The sequence below is a fragment of the Mastigoproctus giganteus genome, chromosome 5 (genome assembly GCF_048544385.1).
Source record: "Mastigoproctus giganteus isolate SK-2022 chromosome 5, ASM4854438v1, whole genome shotgun sequence".
NCBI lineage: Eukaryota > Metazoa > Arthropoda > Arachnida > Uropygi > Thelyphonidae > Mastigoproctus > Mastigoproctus giganteus.
Window position 1 is genome coordinate 147,904,595 of NC_143579.1, and position 22,432 is coordinate 147,927,026.

General features: G+C 35.9%; 1 protein-coding gene across 1 annotated transcript in view; it reads left to right on the forward strand.

Annotated features, from left to right (window-relative positions):
- LOC150085758 (uncharacterized) overlaps positions 1-22,432 on the forward strand; it is a 321,980-nt gene that overhangs the window by 115,162 nt on the left and 184,386 nt on the right. Inside the window, exon 6 of the mRNA XM_090374684.1 lies at positions 7,641-7,803. Coding sequence (XP_090230810.1) covers positions 7,641-7,803 — 163 coding nt within the window. The remainder of the gene's footprint in view (positions 1-7,640; positions 7,804-22,432) is intronic.

Here is a 22,432-nt window from a genome sequence, read left to right on the forward strand (position 1 = left end):
CTGATGCTGCAACCAACGCCACCGAAACAGTAGCGGCAGGCCGGTGCAGCGACCCGAGAAATTTAAAATTACGTTCGCGGAAATTATGTCCGAATTAGCAGTGGAATGGGATTACCGGTGGCCGTGTTAGTGATGGTTGACCTGTATTTGTTTTCTGAGCTTTAGAATAGAATGCAGGGCAGCCACTAAAAATTACTCACATACAGTAATGTTAACCTAAAGATGAACAAATTGTGTCCATCTATAATTGTGAAGAATGGATATATTGCTTGAAAGATAAATAACATTTAGTCAATGACACACATAACAAAATAAATTCATGATATATACATATTTATTTTTGAATAAGTTATTCTTCTTCCATGTCATAAAATTACATTTCTTATTACAAATACAAATTAAATTTCTTTTTAATGTAATAAAAATATAAATGCACAAAGCATAATAGGATATGAGCATGAATTAACTATAAAATCGGTGTAAATAAATCTGTGTATTTTTATTACTGTATTATTCTGTGTACACCTTTTGGTTTCTCATATTGTGGAATCACTTCACAACTGGGTTGGCATGATTGCAACACCAGGGGACTTGCCCACCGACTGACGATAGGCCAACGAGCCTTGATATGGTGCCATATGGGTGGCGATGCCCACTGAGAATAAGTAACAATAGTCTTCTTTATTAGAGAAGCGTTACTTATTCGAGGTAGTGCAATACATGGTAACTCGTGAAGGTAGTCATAATATGAGATACAATTAAATCGATGCCTTTACACTACGAACGTAGTTTATTTTTATGAGCTAACTATGGTGTATTTACACCAATATTTTATAATTTATTTTTACATGTGTTCAATGAGACACTTAAGGCTGCAATTTATTTATAAGTTTCTCAATATCTACTTCAATGTTTGTTACACATAACCTTAAGATTTTATGTAAATGTTCATCAGAAATTCGAGTCTTGTATTTAGATTTGATCATTTTCATTTTAGAAAACATTGACTCACTAATATATGTACTTTCGAAAGTGGAGAACATTCCCACTGCAAATGACTTTAAGTTGGTGTACCTATCTGTAGGAAGTGCTAAAGAGACATATTATCCAAGAGACATATTTTCCTTATATGTATCCTTCAAAATGTCTGTTGCTTTTTGTCAATTAATTCCATCTGATAGATTTCAGATGATTCCTCTGGGGATACATCAAATAGATTCTGAAACATTCATATTTCCTTTGCATGCATATGGTAATCTTTAAATCTGTTCTTGAATTCCTCCTGCAAAAGTTTTAGTGTGTCTCTGTATCTCTCTAGAAAAGAATGGGAAATCGTTTCTCCATTAGATTGTAGTTCTTTACAGCAAGAGAAATGCACAAAATTGTTTCACCAAAATATTCAGTTTTCCTTCAAATGCTTTCACCTCAGTGAACATATCTGGTAAAACTTTCCTTTGTCTTGTAATCTTAATTTAATCTTAATTTAAATTATTCAGATGCTCTATGATATCAATTAAGAAAGCCAAAGCCCAAATCCATTCTGAGTCAGAAAATTCCTTTTGAGGTTTTCCTTTTTCTGTTAGAAATGTGTTAATTTCATGACAAAGAGAAAAATACCATTTAAGGACATTTCCTCTACTAAGCCACCTAACTTCAGTGTGATACAGCACATCCTCATATTCTGCATTTACCTCAGACAGAAATTTTCTAAATTGCCTGTGAATCAGTTCATAATGCCTGATGAAATTAATGCTTGAAACAACATTCATCGTGCCTTTAAATTTTAAATTTTTTCTGCATAAAGCCTGTTGGTGAATGATATAATGAAACTGCATAGGAATGGTACCATTAGCTTTCACTATTTTTTCATTAATTCATGCACCTACCCCAGATTTTTCTCCTACCATATTTCTTGCACCATCAGTTGTCACACTTTTTAATTTATTCCAGCTTAGATTAAGGTTCCTTAAACTTTCAGACACTTTCATAAATATATTTTCTGCTGCTGTAGTATCTGTCATACTTTGAAGAGCACGCATCTTCTCTGTGATCACAAACTTGGAATCTATAGCCTAATAAAAATTAGTAGTTGAGTGGTACCTGTTATATCAAGGCTCTCATTGAGAGCTAATGAAAAATACTGAAATTCTTTTGCTTTTTCAGTCAAAGTAGAATAGAGCTCATCTCCCATGTCCTCCAAACAGCTTGTATTCGTAGATGCTGATAAACTTAAGATACATTGATAATTTACATTGTATTCTATTCTGAATACATTGTAAATTATCAGGACATACTTCTTTCATTACTGTTAAATGATGGTGAATTTATAAAGACTTGTTTCACAAGTCTTTATAAATTCACAATCAGTGAATGGCCTTCCTCTCTCATAAATATGCTTAGCCACAAGGTAGCTTGCACACACACACACACACCTGACAAATTACCTTTTAAAACTTTTTTGAAACAACTTTGCTGGTTATCCAAATATTTTTTTCAGTGCATTCAGCTTTCTCTGTCATATCTCCATTCATCATTTCATGAATATGAAACGATGAATACTCTTTATGATGTGATTCATATTGTCTCTTAATATTGAACAATTTTAAACTATTAACAGTTTCATGGCATATCAGTCAAAGTGCCTTTTCATTGTGTGAAACAAAAAAATATTCATTTTTCCAACTGTCATTGAATTTACAGCCTTCATCATTTACTTTCGCTTTCTTGTTGTCATTTTATGTGACCAAATCAAGTTCTTTAAAAATTACTTTGTTATACCTTCTTGAGATTATCTGAAAAAATAAAATCAAAAACCATTGTGTGTTTCAATAATTAAATTATTTGTTAAACTGCACTGCTCATAACTCTAATGGTATGGAAAAAGTAGAGCAAATTTAATTAGCTATTATTAAATGAGGCACGAAGCTACAGCAATATGTATTACTATTGCCTTTTGCTATTTTTTAGTACCTTGTAGCAATAACTGTTACTAGTGGGATTAAAAATGTTTCACTATCGATTTGCATAAGTCACTAAAATCTTAAGAACAGAAAAATATGATTCTAAAGGAAATTATCAATGAAAATATTCGAGTTAGGGCTTACCTTACTATCAGAATTAGGTTCCTTCTCCTCTATATTGCACAATGTAAGCACAAGACAGAAAGAGAATACTGGAACAAGACTGAGATTATGACTGACAATAATGCAATGCAATATGTTACATTTGATTTGTCTCATAACGATTCTTTATTATAAATGCTGCTGAGTGTTTGAAGTTTAAGAAAAGAAAAGAAACCTAAACAAATTTAAACTTGATTGTTGCCATTAGTAAATTATTGTGCTATGCAAGTTTTAAAAATAAATTTTAATACAAGACAACAATGAAATGGAACACCTGCATTTGATCACAGGCTGTTTCATATCTTATTTCACGCTTCCCATACACATTACCAAACTTATAGCTAAAGGTTCTGTGAAACCACTAGAAATCAGATTATTCTGAAATTTAAATACTTCTATGTGGCCGAGGGCAGCATTGAAGTGGTCCAGGGGCTGCATGTGGCCTGTAGATCACTGGTTGGAGACGCCTGCTCTAGAGCATAATGCCCTGTCTTCTGGAGAGCCTGATTGTTTCCTTAATTTGTGCTGGCTTTGTTTTTGAGTAAAAGAGGCCTTCAGTTGTGAGGTCCACCATTTCCTGGACCTAGGTGTAATATTGACATTTTTTGGATATAATGCAACGGTGTTTATCCAGTTTGTTATGAGCTCCATGGAATGCTTTGTACTACTGCAGTTAAGCATTTCTCAACACTCAGACATTTTGGAGAAACTACTCCTTTTTCATTTTTCACATTTGGGACAATGAAGTTGTGTACTGGTACAAAGAAAACAATCAGCTCATGGTCTTAAATGAACATAGTCTCAGGCTTAGAATCTAAGTTACAATTGGAAGTTGGGATTAAATTGAGTCTGTTCTACCTTCTGGTTAGTTAATTGTTTATTAATTTTAGGTCAGCAGTGGTGATCATTCTGAGTATTGCTTCCAGTAAGTTATGTAGTTGAAGAGTAAGATTGCCCCAAAATATATGACTGGCTGATGTACGCAGTCGATTCATGAACCATTCTATCACAGAGTTGACGGTTTCCTCATCTGGACTAGTTGGGATCTAAATTACTCCTAAATCGATTAGCAGGACATTGACCCTAATTGTGACCAGTAAGACTTCTGAGTCTGGCTAGAAGCAGTGTACAAATTGTCTTTGCATCTTTAATGAACATAGCTATGCCTCCTCCTTTGAAACATGAGCAAGTTGGGAAAAAAGGGCCCTGTATCCCACAGGTGTAGCACAGTTTTTCCTGTACTGATTCAAGTCAAGTTGCCATAATGCAGACAATGCCTGACATTTCAAAAAAGAGTATTTGCTTTAGGGCGGGGAACAGCAACCGTTTTTGAGTAAAGAGCCATTTTTGATCTAATTTTAAAAAAGAGAGAATCTGAAGAGCTGCACCTCAGCCCAAGCTGGGGGGAGTTTTTTAAGAAATGGAATAGTGGGAAGGTGTTTTATTTTATTTAGTTTTGTTTTATTTTATTGATGAATTTGAGGTATTGCTCAAAACATCAAAGGCAGATATTGTTGGGATATCAGAGACGTGGTGTCACACAGATGGAATGCAGAACTGGAATTTTGGGGTGTACAGAAAGGATAGGAAGAGAGGAGGGGTTATGCTATTAGTTAAGAAACACATAAAATCCAAGGAAGTGAAGCCAGTCGACATCGCTGGACAGTGCAATATCGAGTCAGTTTGGTGTGACATAAGCATTGGGAGATCAAAATTGAGAGTAGGAGTGTGCTATAGGCCTAATGACTCTGATGAGAATAATAAGAAACTGTACAGGGAAATAGTGGGCCAGTAAATCAGAGATTCTTTTAATGGGGATTTTAATTTCCCAGATATTGACTGGAATTTGGGGGCTGGTCACTCACACACAAGCAAGGCTTTTGTGAATTTATTGGATGGTTGTTTTCTACATCAGCATGTTCGGGAGGCAACTAGAGGGAGTAATACTCTTGATTTGATTATCAGTAGTAATTCTTCATGCATTAAGAATCTGCAGATAAATGAACCACTAGGTGGCAGTGATCACAGTGTGCTGAAGTGGGATTTACTCAAAGAGGTAACTACCATCAGGGGTAAAGGGAAGGGTTTTTGCTTTCGTAAAGGCAACTACGATGGACTGAGACAGTATTTAAATTCTATACAGTGGGACCAACTGATGATGTTACCAACAGCAAATTCAAAATGGGAAGCATTCAAAGAATTTATCTTGGAAGCTACTAGACTTTACATACCAACTAAGAAATATTGTTCAAGGTTTAGGCCTAAATGGATGTCAGGTGAACTAATGAGACATATGGCAGAGAACAAAAATGCATGGGATACATATAATTTAATGGTGACATGGAAGCCTATGATAGACATAAGCTGGTCTGTAACCAAGTCACAAATTAGAATAGGCAGGCAAAGGCAGATTATCAGAAATCCTTGGCAAAGGATGTAAAGAAAAACAGAAAAGTTTACCTATGTAACCTCTAGAAGGAAAGGGATGAATCAGATTGGTCCAATGGATATTGATGGTATAACCGTTGAGGATACTGCTCAGGTAGCTAACAAACTAAACAAGCATTTTGCATCTACATTCACACATGAGGAGTTATTCAGGAAGGGGAACGCCAGAGGTGAAGTAAACTCTGGCAGTGAGCTAGATGATTTTGTAATAATTGAGAGGAAAGTGGAGGAGAAATTGTTGAGGATAAACATAAAAAAGGCACTCTGGGTGGATGGGATCTATCCAGTTATATTAAAGGAGGCAGCAAAGGAAGTAAGCAAACCCTTAGCCATAATTATGAGAGCTTCTTTGGACTCAGGGGAGGCACCCCATAGACTTGGAATGTTCAAATGTGACCCCAATTCACAAAGGAGGATCAAAAGTAGTTATAAACCTGTGAGTTTAATTTCTATTCCAGGAAAATTAATGGAGGCACTGGTTAAAGAAGCACTGCATGGATCATCTAGACAAGACTTCAGTTACAGCTCAGACACAGCATGGTTTTGTTACGGGAAAGTCTTGCCTGACCAATTTGATTGGATAGTATGATGCAGTCACAAAAGAACTGGGTGCATGGAATAACTTTGATATTATATATTTAGATCTTAGAAAGGCTTTTGATACTGTTGCACATGGAAGACTGCTGCAAAAATTGGAGCAGTGTTGGCATTGGAGGCAAATCTGCTATGGATAAAGGGGTGGTTGAAGGGGAGAAGACAGAGAGTGGTAATTAATGGACACTGCTCATCGTGAACTAATGTTATTAGTGGAGTCCCTCGGGTTTCAGTGTTGAGTCTATTGTTGTTTTCTGTATTTATAAATGATATTGATGATGGTATATCAAGCTTAATGTCCAAGTTTGCTGATGATACAAAGGTTGGCAGGGTTGTTAAGGACATTACTGACGATATGCTGCTGCAACAGGATCTGGAAAGGTTGAGCAGATGGGCCGAGAGGTGGCAAATGAAGTTTAACATTGAAAATGTAAAGTACTACATATGGGGAAACAGTAACCCCAGAGCAATGTATCAACTCTGTGGTACTACACTGACAGTGGTAGAGAATGAAAAGCACCTGGAGTTAATTGTGCAAGCAGATATGAAGTTTTCTGAGAAATGCAGATGGGCTGCACTGCTGCACAAGAGTAGCTCATGGTGTATTGTCAATGATATACAGGAATTTTTCTAGCAGGGATAAGGAGGTGATTATTCCCTTGTATAAGGCAATGGTCAGGTCACACCTTGAGTACTGTATACAGGTCTGGAGGCTTCATTTCAAAAAGGATGTAGAGCTGCTGGAATGAGTACAGAGAAGGGCAACAAGATTAGTGAATGGAACAAAGGGGTACTCTTACGAACAAAGGCTTAAGCTTTGCAAATTACAGTGTCTGGAGACTAGGCACCTGTGAGGTGATCTGATAGAGGTGTATAAAGCCTTGAATGATGGTTTGAGCATGCCCAATGCTAATGGGATTCTTCCTCTTGCTCAGAATAATCACCTGAGAGGGCATAAATTCAAATTGAGGAAAGACAGATGTAGGATAGATGTGCGGAAGTTTACCTTTAGCCAGCAGGTAGTTGGTTGGCGGAACAGACTTCCATCCCGTGTTGTGGAAGTTGATAGCCTAAATAAATTTAAAGCTGAGCTGGATAGGTATTTGGAAAGAACAGATTGGTGAAATGAGAGCGGTTTTTTTTTTTTTTTTTTTTTTTTTGGCTGATGCTGCATAAGCTTGCTTTCTTGCATCATATGCCTCTACTAATGCTAATGCACTGTTATACTTGATTGTTCCTCTAGTTAACAATGACCCTTTTCCCTATAAATTTGTGAGAGTACTCATCTTTTATTTATCTTGTATCTGATTATGGTTGTTACAGTGTTTTTAGTCTTATACCACTGTAGATATATATTAATGTTTATCCTCATTATTTTCTTTTTTGCTTCTGCTTCTTTTATTGTTAATTTTAATGATACAGCTGTTTTGAGGCACATCATTTGTTATATTAAATTGATATTGATTTTTCTCTTAGATGACAGATGAATGTAGCAATGAACATATTGAAAAGGTGGAAATTATTTGTAAGACTGATTACTCAGCTTTTGTGGATTATATTCTTTCACAGAACTGCAGCATTATATACTCAGAAGTTATTAAACAAAGAGAAATACAAGGAATTGAAAATAGATCAGATGGTAGGTCTTTTGATTTTTATTTATATACGAATATACCTGTAGCAGATAATCTGGAACTGTAGAACAGTTTGGAAGATAAATTTGGCTAAGGTAAAGAAAGCCAACACAAGAACCACGACAATCTTCGGACTTCTTACTGGCCAAACTAGTTTGCGGCTACTGCACTCTAGTGATGCTCGCCCTGTAAACAGACGGTAGGTATTATCGGTCTGGAGTAGAAGTCGAGAATGATATATTGATTGTCGGGTAGGCGTGACAGACAATGTATTGATTGGTGCATGAACACAATTGATAATAACATTGGTTTAGTCATTGACTGGCGTGATGATGTATATTAATGAGTAAAGAATGGTGCATAATTAGTTTTGTAATGAACGGTATGCTGGTAATATTAGCGACGAATCTTTTAAAGATGGAAGAAATTTGTAGAGAAAAATGAAATGTTGCTAAATAAATGAAAATAACAACAAAATAAAAATACAGTAATAAAATATTTATTTTTTGTTAATAAACAATTTATCCACTAGTCTGCCCATGATTCTAAAGAAAAAAGGTCAGGTTACTCTCTCCACTTCAGGAGGGGTTCAAGCTCCCATGGAATTCAAGTGGGGGTAACCTGACTTCTTTCACCATTATGGCAAACGTTCATTAGGACAAAAGGATACTATCAACTGTTGTGTTCACGCCTACCTGTCATCATTATATCGTTCTCAACTTCTACTTCAGACTAATAACACCTACCATCTGTTTACTGAGTGAGCAGCACTAGAGTGCAGTAGTGGCAAACTAGTTTGGCCAGTAAGAAGTCCAAATTTTGCCAAATTCTGGCAAAATTCTTGTATATCCTGGCAGTCTGTATGTGCTGCTCTGAGAACTTTGTATCTTTTTGTAACTCTGACTGCACAATTACTCCTAGATATTTTTATTTTCTACTTTCTTTACCCCTCACCATATATATATTTTTTTTTTTCTAATTCATTGCATTCATTAAACTATATGAATGAAACATAATTGTAAATTTTTTAATGTCCATAAAAGTTTTCCTTTTAATACAAACTTTTAAGGGCATTAAAAAATTAAAGAGAAATAAAAGGAACTGAAAATAGATCATATGGTAAGTCTTGATTTTTATTTATGTAGGAATATACCTGTGGCAGATAACCTGAAGTTGTAGAACAGTTTAGAAGATAAAAATTTTAATACCTTTAAAAATTCTTTTTTTTTTCTCCAAATTAAAACTAAAAGTTTAAAAATTTCTTTACATGTAGGGGTGTTGCTTTTAACCCTGAAGTAGTATCATTTAGCCTGCTTGTCCTCAGCAGAAAAATATTTATTGTTCACAAGGCCGATTTGAAATTAGTGGTGGTGGTAGTTGTTGTTATTTGTATCTTCTGTATTATCTGAGCAAAAGGAAGGATGCTATTAGCATTGAGCTTACTCGATACGTTCAAAGCCTTTTAAATACCTTAGTCAAGTCTCCTTGAAGATTCCTAGTCTCTAGATGCTGTGATTTGCTGAATTTGCTTTTCTTCATAAGCATATACTTTTTATATACCTTATATTAAGTCACTGGCTCTGTCATCAAATCTGCTGATTGCTTTTTCAGTCACTTCTAATAGAGGCATAAGGTTGAAATTTTGTACATATTCCTAATTCACGTGACAATGTATTCTATCAAAATTTGAATTAAATCTATCAAGTGGTGCACTGTGCAGCCATTACATGCAGCCATATACTGATTACCTGGATTTATACCTGAACCAGATTTCGGACTTTTCTCCACTTCTTATATGATTAGAAGGGTGTAATTTTGTAAACAATCTCTTTTGACGTAATCATACTTTATTTATAAAAAATGTACGAAAATTTCTATTCATAAAAAAGTAATAAAAAAAAATAAAAAAATAATATAAAAAAACAAGTTTTTCAAAAATACACCTTAATTCCGATAAAATATAAGGCGTGGCCTTTACCCCTGCAACATAAAACCTCATTTTAAGAAACAATAAAGACCACACCTTATATTTTATCAGAATTAAGGTATATTTTTTGAAAAACTTGTTTTTTATTTTATTTTTTTTCTCACTAGTCTTTTTATCTTCTTTGCACCCATTCAAACAAATCTACATCTTTCCTAAAATGAGTCTTCCAGACCTGTATGCAGTACTCAATACGTGTGGTGTAACTGTTGTCTTATACAACAGGATAATCATTTCCTTCTCCTTGATGGCAAAATTCTTGTATATCACTGCTGTCCTGGCAGTCTGTATGTGCTGCTCCGAGAACTTTGTATCTTTTTGTAACTCTGACTGCACAATTACTCCTAGATATTTTTATTTTCTACTAAGCATGGTACCATACAGTTATGTTATTCTGGGATTACTATTATCGATATGCAGTACCTTGCATTTGTTAATGTTAAACTTCATTTGTCACTTCTCAGCCCACTGCCTCTAATTTTTCTAGGTATTGTTGCAGTGGCATACACTGATTACTTTGATTAACCACCCTGCCAGCCTTTGTGTCCTCTGTAGACTTAGACGTTAAGCCTGATTGCCTCCATCAAATGTCATTAACAGTGGGCCCAGAACTAAACTCTTGGGAACTCCACCAATAACATTATTCCAAGAAGAGCAGCACCCTTTAATATTGGCTCTTCTTCTCAAACTCAACCTTTCCCTCTATCTGTAGCAGTAACTTGCCCTTAATGCTACACTGCTCCAATTTGTACAGCAGTCTTTTATGTGGAATAGTATTAAAAGCTTTTCTGAAATCTTAGTATGTGATGTGAAAATTATTTGAGTGGAAGACTGGAAACGACAAGTGAAAAGACTGGAAAAGGTGCCTACTTACTCTCAGCAGCTCTAAAATGAGCAGTAACCCTGGAACCTTTTCATCTAGTCATGCAGCTGCAAACATGAAAAAAAAAAGTATTATTGGGACCATTTCATTTAGTGATGGATCCAGGAAAGGATTATCGAGACAAATATCCCCCACCCAAAAAGGAAAAAAAAAAAAAAAGTAAATTGGAGCAGATACTATGGACAGTATTTGGGTTATATTGAAGTACTTTTTTCATCAGGTGCTTCCAACTAGCTAATGACTCTCAGATTTATTTCTTCAGCTGATGATATTAAGCTGTAGTATGGTAACCATATATATTCATATGTATACAGTATATGTGATATAATATATTTCATATGCTATTATATAATATACTTGCAACATATTCATATGTTGAATGTATATTATATAATAAGAGGTTAAAAATTGGATAAATTCAGGCTTCATTTTCAGTTTCTGTAAATTACAAACGTCACCATCATTGCTATATTGTCCCTCCGCTACAGCTATCTGGATTTGCTAATGGATTGGTATAGTGGGATGGATGACATTTTGTTATTCATTTCTGGGGGCTTAAAAGTCTTAACACAGCCCCACATTTAATAAAGCTAATATTTTTTAAAATTTTGAAAAAAATAATAAAGTAATGTCCTAAAATTTATCAAATGCAGAAGTGCAAATTCATTAAGTGAACAAAGTCACAGGCTTTTGCTGCATCACTCAAAAAAAAAAAAAAAAAAAGTAAATAAATAAGAAAAAAAGCAAATTATCCACTTCCTCATGTAGGTAACTATCCGGTTGACCTTTGAATTTCTTCAAACTGTCAGCCTCAACTACCTGCAAAGGCATGCTGTTATAAAGTAATCAGTAGCTAACTGGCTAAAAAAAAAAAAACTTCTTATAATCTAGTGTAAACCTCTTACCCTGTAATTTGAATTTATAGCCCATAGTTATGGAATTCTTTATAACAGTGAAAATTCTGCCTTCATTCATTTTACTTCTCAGAGCCTTATAATTGTCACCCTTCTCAGAGCCTTATAATTGTCAATCAGGTCACCTCTGAGGTGCCTGGTTGCTAAGCTTTGTAGCCCACATAATTGGTGTCTTTCCTCATATGGTTGCCCTTTTACTGATCTCACCATGGGAGTTGTCCATCTTTGGACCCTTTCAAGAAGCTCAAATTTTTTGTTATTATTATTATTTTTTTTCAGGTGAGGGCTCCATAATTGGACATAGTATTTCAGAGGTAGTCTTACAATTGCCTTATTATTAGTGGAATTGTGACCTTGCTATTTCTACAGGATATTGTTTGACAAATCATCGATAGAACACTGTACACTTTTTTCACCACCAGTTTACACTTCTTAGAAAACTTTTTATATGTTTGTATCATAACTCCCAGATAACTTTCTTCATCAATATCATTGATAAATATACAAAACAACAATGGGCCCAACACCAAACCCTGGGGAACTGCACTAATAACATTTGTCCACGAAGAGTAGTGTCCATTGATTACCACCCTCTGTCGTCTCCCACTCAACCATCCTTTATCCATTGTAGCAACTTACCCTTAATGCCATACCTCTCCAATTTGTACAGCAGTCTTCCATGTGCAACAGTATCAAAATCTTTCCTAAAATACAAGTACAGTCCATTCCGGTTATTTGGGACACATCGGGATGTGCATTTTGGCCCAATTAAGTGGCTGCCCCAATTAACCGAAGTTTCATGTAAATAGTTAAAAATACAATGTAACCCCCCCCCCTTTACAATTAGTTCACTATACAATCAAATCATGTTACGACGAACTCCCCATGGTAAAGTACTGTTCAGTATACGATGTGTAATAAGTGCCGGTCATTGTGATCATGTTTGTGAATTGAATTTTAGTTCTATTAAACAATGATTCTAATTAGCGAAAATAGGAGGAACATTATCCACAGGCTATAAAAGCAAAGATATATTAAGCACAAATTTACCCTTTATAACCTTACCAATTAAAAAATTAAATGATACGTGAAAATCGGAAGAATATACGTGATAATTGGAATAATTAATATGTACTGTTAATATGTACGTACTAACTAGTTGACGTTTGTGGGTGGGGGTTAAAATTTAAAACAGTAAAAAGATAAGCAATCAATAACAAAGAACATGGCACACACAAATTGCAAGTAACACGATACGCGCAAGTGAGAACAGAGTAACGAGTTACAAAGTTTTAAAAATAGGAATGAAGAGAAAATTAATTTTATATGATTGAAGATTTCATGTAAGTGTAAACACATTTCACCATAATAACCCACAGAATTCCAGCTGTCGGTATTATCGCAAATTCAGTAAGATCGAGTTTACTGTCCGTTTATGATAGATTTCGCTAACAGAAAAGCCCAGTAAACATGTGACTGCTAATTGTTTTTATTGTTTTATGGTTCTGACCTCCAGAATTTCGACCGAACCACATGGTACCGTCGGAGACAATCATAGAGTAACCTCCAGTGCTGCGGCCTCCTGCCTCGATTAAACTGCATGCTGTCCCAATTAAGCGAAGTAAACCCTGGCTATTTTCTCAATTGGTTTCTGTTTTTTTAAGATTTGCCCCAAATAAACGGCTATCACGATTAACCGGTGGCCCAAATAACCGGAATCCACTGTATGTGATATCAAAATTATTTTTGGCATTCAGTTTCTTTGTGACCACATCATAGTATCCAATCAAATTGGTCAGACAAGACCTCTCTTTAACAAGCCCATGCTGTGTCTTAACTATTACTGCAGTCTTGTCTAGATGATCCTGCAGTGCTTCTTTAACCAGTGATTCCATTAATTTCCCTAGAAGACAAGTTAAACTAAGAGGTCTATAGTTACTTGTGTCACCTTTTGAACCCCCTTTGTGAATTGGTGATACGTTTGCACACCTCCAGTCCATGGGGACCTCCCCTGAGTCCAAGGAAGCTCTCATAATTATGGCTAAGGGTTTGCTTACTTCCTTTGCTGCCTCCTTTAATATAGTTGGATAGATCCCATCCACACCAGGTGCATTTTTTATGTTTACCTTCAACAATTTCTCCTCCACTTTGCTCTCAGTTATTACAAAATCATTCAGCTCCCTGTTGATAAACATCAGGCACTCCCCTCATTGAATAACTCCTCATGTGAATGTAGATGCAAAATACTCATTCAGTTTATCAGTTACTTGAGCATGATCATCAGTAGTCAACCCATCTATGTTATGTGATCCAATCTGATTTATCCCTTTCCTTCTAGAATTTACATAAGTAAAAAATTCTTTGCTGTTTTGATATCAACATTCTACGTTGATATCAAAATTTATATAATAGTAAGATAAGTTTACCTCAATATAATATGCAGAACACTTGTGTGATACTCTCCAGCAATTAAAAAAAAAATCGAAAATCTTACATTACAGTAAAAAATAATTAAAAATCAATCTGACGCAATTAAAAATTAAATTAATTAATTAAAAGAAATTTAACGAAAAAATAGCAAAACGATTTTTTTTCCTGAAGCTGACAGCGCATTTTGACCGTATGTCGTGATCACATGAACGAAAATTACCGAATAGGAGTGAACGTGAAACTTAAATAGGGATTATTTGTCTTCACGCATGCGCGTAAAAACCTATGAATCATAGATTAGAAATGGCCGGCGAACATTAACAGAATTCTCATGTAATTTAATTTTGACAGTTTCTGCAATTAATAAATGGCCGGCGAACATTAACAGAATTCTCATGTAATTTAATTTTGACAGTTTCTGCAATTAATAGTCTGGTATAATTACGTTGGACACTAAGCATTTTGGCCTTGTTAAATAAAAAAGTATGTTTTTCGTTAACGCATGAAAGGCTAATTCTGGTGCTGCTCAACAAGAAGCACGAACTGAAGTCGCTTGTTGATTAACACAAATATTCAGAGGAAAACCTTCAGAGAACCTTGGTAAGGCAAGTCGCAATCACCGCAAGAAATTTTGTATAGCAGGTCATATATTTGCATGGGAAATGAGGAAAGAACTGAGCGATTTTTCAGTATAGTGTTAGAGGTCAGTATTCGAGTCTGCAGATGAGACTAGTAGGAGCCAGACATGTTCAAAGCCACTAAGTGGATTTTTCTTATTTATTGATTTGAAATTATTGTTTTTCTAAAACTTTTGATTTAAATTTAGTAGTATAGCATTATTTTGTGATTTTCTGATTAATCTAGTGTATTTATTCTTTACTCAGCCTTTTAATTGCATAAAAGTATTGGTAAGGGTATCAAATCCACGTGTTATAAGTTGCAACTCCGCTGAACGAGAAGTTTTTTAGCCATATTTAGCCATTTTATTGAATATTTTTTACATCAAATTATTTTCTGTAAGTAGCTTATAGACTTAGTAAGGATCGTTAGTTTATTCTGAATTGAGACAGCGAGATTTGAAAGTTAATTAATACTTAAGTGTCCGTAGATTTATTGTTCGTAACTTGCCGCCTTTGTCATACGATATGTTATATAACAAACTAGATAGCATTAGTATAGTATAGGTTATAATATTTTCAGTTCGTCGGTAGAATCTATTACACTTGTTGAACTTCGTTGTCAATTAAATTGTACTTTTAACTAAATACATATAGCGACTTAGATTACAAATGTAACATAATTAATTAATACATAACTGATACGCAAGTTATATAAAGGAAACTCGTAGATAATTAATACTTGACACAAAATATATATACCGTTATAACTGTGTTGGGATACAAGTTTAGGGTTATAATTTTGAACTGAAATTGAAATTTTATTGAAATTAATAGAAATCATGACTCAGACCAGAGCAGCAAAGCAAAAGGCGCAAGCTAATGGAAGTACTGGCTCAGAGAAGAACTGAGGGGGGCCAGTTGCCTTCTGAATCACAGCCTTTTAACATGCACTGCTTGCATGATGTTTGTGGAGCATTCAGGTACGGGACATGATATTGCCATGGGGGATGTCTTTGTGTGTGTGTGTGTGTGTGTGTGTGTGTGTGTGTGTGTGTGTGTGTGTGTGTGTGTGTGTGTCTTTACTTATGAAAGTAGGAGTGTGCTACTTGTGTGTGTGTGTGTGTGTGAGAGAGAGAGAGAGAGTGATGCAAGGAGTGTATCGAAATCAGGCAACAAATCAGCTTTGTTATGGGCCTATATGAGAGCTTGAAGGACAGGGTGGATGCCTTCGAAGGAACTAAATTGAGGGGCCCATCAAGCTCTCACCTGCCCACATCAACGCCAGAGCTTGCACTTGGTCATCATGCAACACAGCGGCAACCCCCAAGGCAGAATGCGCTGGTCCCACAGGAGCTAGTAGTTGTTGGCGACTCTATTGTCAGGGAAATGGGAAACATGCTTTGTAAAAAGGATAGGTGGAACAGAACCAGGATATGTTTGCCAGGGGCAAAGGTTGATGACGTTGTAGAGCAGATATCATCTTTTAAGAGCACAAAAGGTGATATAGTTGTACACGTTAGCACTAATGATATCAAGAGTAGAAGACCGGCAGAATTACTTAACAAGTACAGGTCACTGTTGAAAAAAAGCCATGAATTAGGGTTCAATTTGAAAGTGTCTGCAATTCTGCCCAGACAGATTCGGCCCTGGAAAGATTGTGCAAGGCTCAAGGGGTAGAATTTTTTTCAGCCTGGTCTATACTTGTTAACAGGAGAGACTGCTTCTACAGGGATGGGATACACTTAAATAGAAAGGGTGCAAGAATGTTTGCTGATGCTATCGAGGCAGTGTTAGGTGGGTCAGAAAAGTGCTAGATTGGGGGAATACAAGGACTAATAGATTAACAGTAGCCACTGGCAGAGGTGAAAGTGATTCTTGCACTTCTTCTATTGGAATGAGCTGCAGCCTGGAAAATAAGATGCAGCATATTTCAGAGACTGCTGGGAATCATTGGGGTACAAGTAAACACATGGGTTGTGTTAGGGTAGCTAAGAAAAAGAACAGGTGCATGTATACTTGCATGTACACCAATGCTAGGAGTTTAGTAAATAAATTTGATGAATTTGAGGTATTGCTCAAAACATCAAAAGCAGATATTGTGGGGATTTCAGAGACGTGGTGTCACACAGGTATAATGAATGCAGAAGTGGAATTTGGCGAGTACAATGTCTACAGAAAGGATAGACAGGATAGGAAGGGAGGAGGGGTTATCCTATTAGTTAAGAAACACATAAAATCCAAGGAAATGAAGCCAGTCGACATTGCTGGACAGTGCAGTGTCGAGTCAGTTTAGTGTGACATAAGCACTGGGCGATCAAAATTGAAAGTAGGAGTGTGCTATAGGCCTAATGACTCTGATGAGTATAATAAGAAACTGTACAGGGAAATAGACTGGGCCAGTAAAGCAGGGAGTCTTATAATGAGGGATTTTAATTTCCCAGAATTTGACTGGAATTTAGGGGCTGGTCACTCACACACTAGCAAGGCTTTTGTGAATTTATTGGATGATTGTTTTCTACATCAGCATGTTCGGGAGGCAACTAGAGGGAGTAATACTCTTGATCTGATTATCAGTAGTGATTCTTCATGCATTAAGAATCTGCAGATAAATAAACTGGGTGGCAGTGATCACAGTGTGCTGAATTGGGATTTACTCAAAGAGGTAACTACCATTAGGGGTAAAGGTAAGGGTTATTGCTTTCATAAAGGCAACTACGATGGACTGAGACAGTATTTAAATTCTATACAGTGGGACCAACTGATGATTCATCCCCTTCCTTCTAGAGTTTACATAAGTAAACTTCTATTGGAATGAGCAGCAACAGCAAATTCAAAATGGGAAGCATTCAAAGAACTTATCTTGGAAGCTACTAGGCTTTACATACCAACTAAGTAATATTGTTCAAGGTTTAGGCCTAAATGGATGTCAGATGAACTAATGAGACATAAGGCAAAGAAGAAAAATGCATTGGGTTACATACAAATTAACACGTGACACAGAAGCCTATGATAGATAAAAGTTGATCTGTAACCAAGTTACAAAGGAGGTTAGGGGCGAAGGCAGATTGTGAGAAATCTTTGACAAGGGATGCAAAGAAAAACAGCAAAGAGTTCTTTACTTATGTAAACTCTAGAAGGAAGGGGATGAATCATATTGGTCCACTTGATATCTATGGGTCAACTGTTGATGATCCTGCCCAGGTAGCTAACAAACTAAATGAATATTTTGCATCAACATTCACACATGAGGAGTTATTCAGCGAGGGGAATGCCAGAGGTGTATTCAACTCTGGGAGTAAGCTAGAGAATCTTGTAATAACTGAGAGTAAAGTGGAGGAGAAATTGTTGAAGATAAACACAAGAAAGGCACCTGGGGTGGATGGGATATATCTAGTTATATTAAAGGAGGCAGCAAAGGAAGTAAGCAAACCCTTAGCCATAATTATGAAAGCTTCCTTGGACTCAGGGGAGGTACCCACAGACTGGAGATGTGCATATGTGACCCTAATTCACAAAGGAGGATCAAAGGCTGACAGAAGTAATTATAGACCTGTGAGATTAACTTCTGTTCCAGGAAAATTAATGGAGGCACTGGTTAAAGAAACACTGCAGGATCATCTAGACAAGACTTCAGTTATAGCGCAGACACAGCATGGTTTTATTATGGGGAAGTCTTGCCTGACCAATTTGATTGGATACAGTGATGCAGTCACAAAAGAACTGGATGCAGGGAATAACTTTGATATTATATACTTGGATCTTAGAAAGGCTTTTGATACTGTTGCACATGGAAGACTGCTGCACAAATTGGAGCAGTGTGGCATTGGAGGCAAATTGCTGCTATGGATAAAGGGATGGTTGAGGTGGGGAAGACAAAGAGTGGTAATCAATGGACACTGCTCGTCGTGGACTAATGTTATTAGTTGAGTCCCTCAGGGTTCAGTGTTGGGTCCATTATTGTTTTCTGTATTTATAAATGATATTGATGATGGTATACCAAGCTTAATGTCCAAGTTTGCAGATGATACAAGGCTTGTATAAGGTTGGCAGGGTTGTCAAGGACACTACTGACACTATGCTGCTGCAACAGGATCTGGAAAGGTTGAGCAGATGGGCTGAGAGGTGGCAAATGAAGTTTAACATTGACAAATGTAAAGTACTACATATGGGAAACAGCAACCCCAGAGCAACATATCAACTCTGTGGTACTACACTGACAGTGGTAGAGAATGAAATGACCTGGGGGTGGTTGTGCAGGCAGATATGAAGTTCTCTGAGCAGTGCAGACGAGCTGCAAGAGTAGCTCATGTTGTATTGTGAATAATGTATAGTAATTTTTCTAGCAGGGATAACGAGGTGATTATTCCCTTGTATAAGGCAACGGTCAGGCCACACCTAGAGTACTGTATACAGGTCTGGAGGCCTCATTTCAAGAAGGATATAGAGCTGCTGGAACGAGTACAGAGAAGGGCAACAAGATTAGCGAATGGAACAAAGTTGTGCTCTTACGAAGAAAGGCTTAAGTTCTGCAAATTACAGTGTCTGGAGACTAGGCACCAGTGAGGTAATCTGATAGAGGTGTATAAAGCCTTAAATGGTTTGAGCATGCTCAATGCTGATGGGATTCTTCCTCTTGCTCAGATTAATCACCTGAGAGGGCATAAATTCAAATTGAGGAAAGACAGGTGTAGGATAGACGTGCAGAAATTTTCCTTTAGCCAGCGGGTAGTTGGTTGGTGGAACAGACTTCCATCCCTTGTCGCGGAAGTTGATAGCCTAAATAAGTTTAAGGCTGAGCTGGACAGGTATTTCGAACGAACAGAGGGGTGAAGTGGAAGTGGTTTTCTTTTTTTTTTTTTTTTGGCTGATGCTGCATAAGCTTGCTTTCTTGCATCAAATGCCTCTGCTAATGCTAATAGTGTGTACTTTCCGTATTGGCCTGGCCACAATTTTCAATTCAGTATCTTTAAAGAATCTGTTAAGCTGTTTGTGCCATTGTTCAACGTATGAGTCAGAAATAAAGTATTTTTTAATATTACGATTGTTGGTTGATGTAGTATTTTGTATCCTATCCCTGGTTTGTACCCTAATTCGGTTTATTGTAGCAAGGGATAACCCCTGTTTAAGAATCTGCTGGTTAATATTTGTATTTCTGAACCCAAAGCAGATTCCGTCGTTGAATATTTATAGACATTTAGAACTTGATTAAAGATAATAGATCTCTAGTGGGAGAACAGGTGATGGCTGTCATAATGTAGAAGCATCCCAGTGTTTGTAGGTTTACGATAGATGTTAAATTGGATTTTATTTGAGTCCCGAGTAAGTGTGAAATTTAGAAAATTTAATGACTTTGTATCCGTAACCTCCTTTTTCCAGCGTAAATTTGAGTCTAGAGTGAATATTATTAAATGAATGTAAAATGTCTTGGATAGTACTACTATTAGTAATAACTAGAACATCGTCTAAATACCTCTCATAGTATGTGATATGAGGTAGAAAGGGCATCAAATGTATACTCAACACTCAATCGTTGAGAGATATACCTCCGATATTAAGCCACTCAAGCTCAATCCCATTGGCAAACCAAAAATTTGCTTGTTTATTTTGTCTCAAAGTGATATAGTTGGTCTCAACTAAGAGTTTAATTAAGTGAAAAATATCTTTAATAGGAAGCTTTGTATAATTAATGAGTATAGAATTATTATTTAACTTATCCCAAATAATATCTAATGTGTATTCAATGTTTACATTCGTATATAACGAGGTAACATCTAGGGAGAATAAATTATCCTTATCGCCAAGTCTACAGTCCTTAAGATTATTAATGTATCGTAGTTCTTAATCTCAAATTGTATTGCCAACTAAAGGGTTTTATAATGCTATATACATGTGTGGCCAAGGATGAAAATGCTGAGTTTCTGTAGGAAATAATAGGCCGAATAGGAAATCCGATCTTGTGTAATTTTACTTGACCGAAAAGTGCAGGAATATTGTACATTCTGGGCTTCAATTCCTTTAACTGAGCCATAGTAATGTAATCTTTTCGATACGTGGTTAACTTTTTATTGTATTGATTGACCAAATTAGTAAATAGTCAGGTCTACTTCAAGATAAGTGGAGGTATCTGAAACAACTGAATCTAACTTATTAATATAATCATGTTTATCAAGTATTACAACCGTATCTCCTTTATTTGCCCTCTGTATTTTGTCTTTATTCTTCAGGAAAATGTCTTTATTTTCCCGAAGTTCATGTAAAGCTGAACTTCGAATACACACGACAATGTGTATTCAGTTTAGGAAGTTGCTTTTCTTTTATGTTTCACGACTTGGTTAACTTGTTAATTTCTACATGTAAAAAAGGCACCTGGAATGAATAATATTTATCCAGTTAAATTGGTAGTTATTAAGGGAGGCAGCAAAAGAGATCAGCAAACCCTGGGGCATTTTTTGTTTCAGTGAAAACAATGGAGCCACTGGTTAAAGAAGTAATGCACAATGTTTTATGCTGCAATCACAATATAGATTTGTTAAGAGTGGTTTTGTCTGACTGACTTGATGGGATAATAGAGCACAGTGACATTGGAACTGGATGAAAAAATATTGGCATCGTATACTTGGATTTCAGAAAAGCTTTAGATCTGTTGCACATGAAAGACTGCTGTACAAATTGGAGCAGTGTTGGATTATGAGCAATTTACTGCTATGGATAAAGTGATGGTTGAGTGAAAAAAGACTGAGTCGTTATCAATGGGCATTGCTCTTCCTGGGCAAATGTTATTAGTCGAGTCCCGCCATTGTTCTGCTGCACCCATTGATGTTTCCAATGTTTAATTATTAATATACTGCAAGTCCTCGCTGTCTATTGTTTTGTCATTTCGTTCTCACTTGCCTATCACATGCACACAGTGCATGATATCTCACATCAGGTTATATTGTTGTTAAACAGTTATGCTTTGTTTATTTATTGTCTGTTTATTTGTGATACTTATTTATAAATTTCATTGCAATCTTAATGTTACTTTCAATTATTTAAGTATTTTCAAGGATAATTTAAAAATACTAAAAATATCTCCCAATGTTTTAATACAAGTCTTACTATTATTAATGAAATTGATATAAATTTTCAAATAAAATTTGTGTAAAATGTAAAAACTAAAATTAAATCCCGTCTAATTATAAAATCTAAATGACCTGTGGTAGTTTTGTATTAGAAAAGAAAAGGGCTAAAAACATGATGTTGGAGAAAAAAATTAACATTTTTTTCAAGTTTGAAGCTGATGAGCATATGGTGAATATTACATGTGATCTATTACATATGCCAACAGAATAAATAGTGAACTGTCTACAGTTGACCCCTTTGGTTTCCCCCCCCCCCCTTTTTTTTTGCAGTGTTAGCATGCTACAAATGCTATTGCATTGGCAGTGACTGCTGGAATTTAGAAGTGTACAGATTGTTTCCTCAGTGTGTATTAAGAATAAGAAACAATGCTATTGAAAGAATGGAAAAACTTTTAGCTGTCTGGATTGAGGATACAAATCAGCAACATTTGCCCATTGCTATGAAGATAATTATGCACAAGGTACTGTGTTTACATATGCATATATAGCAAGAATTTGGCAAAATGTGAGCAAAGATGCTTTTAATGCTAATCATGAATGGTTTGATTACTTTAAATGCAATTTCATGGTTTAAAGAACTTTACAAAGAAAAAGAAAAGCAAATTAAGAACTATTTTAATATCATTAATAAATATTAAAAACCCTGTGTTACTACAGTCACATTAGCCTATGAAGAGCAGCA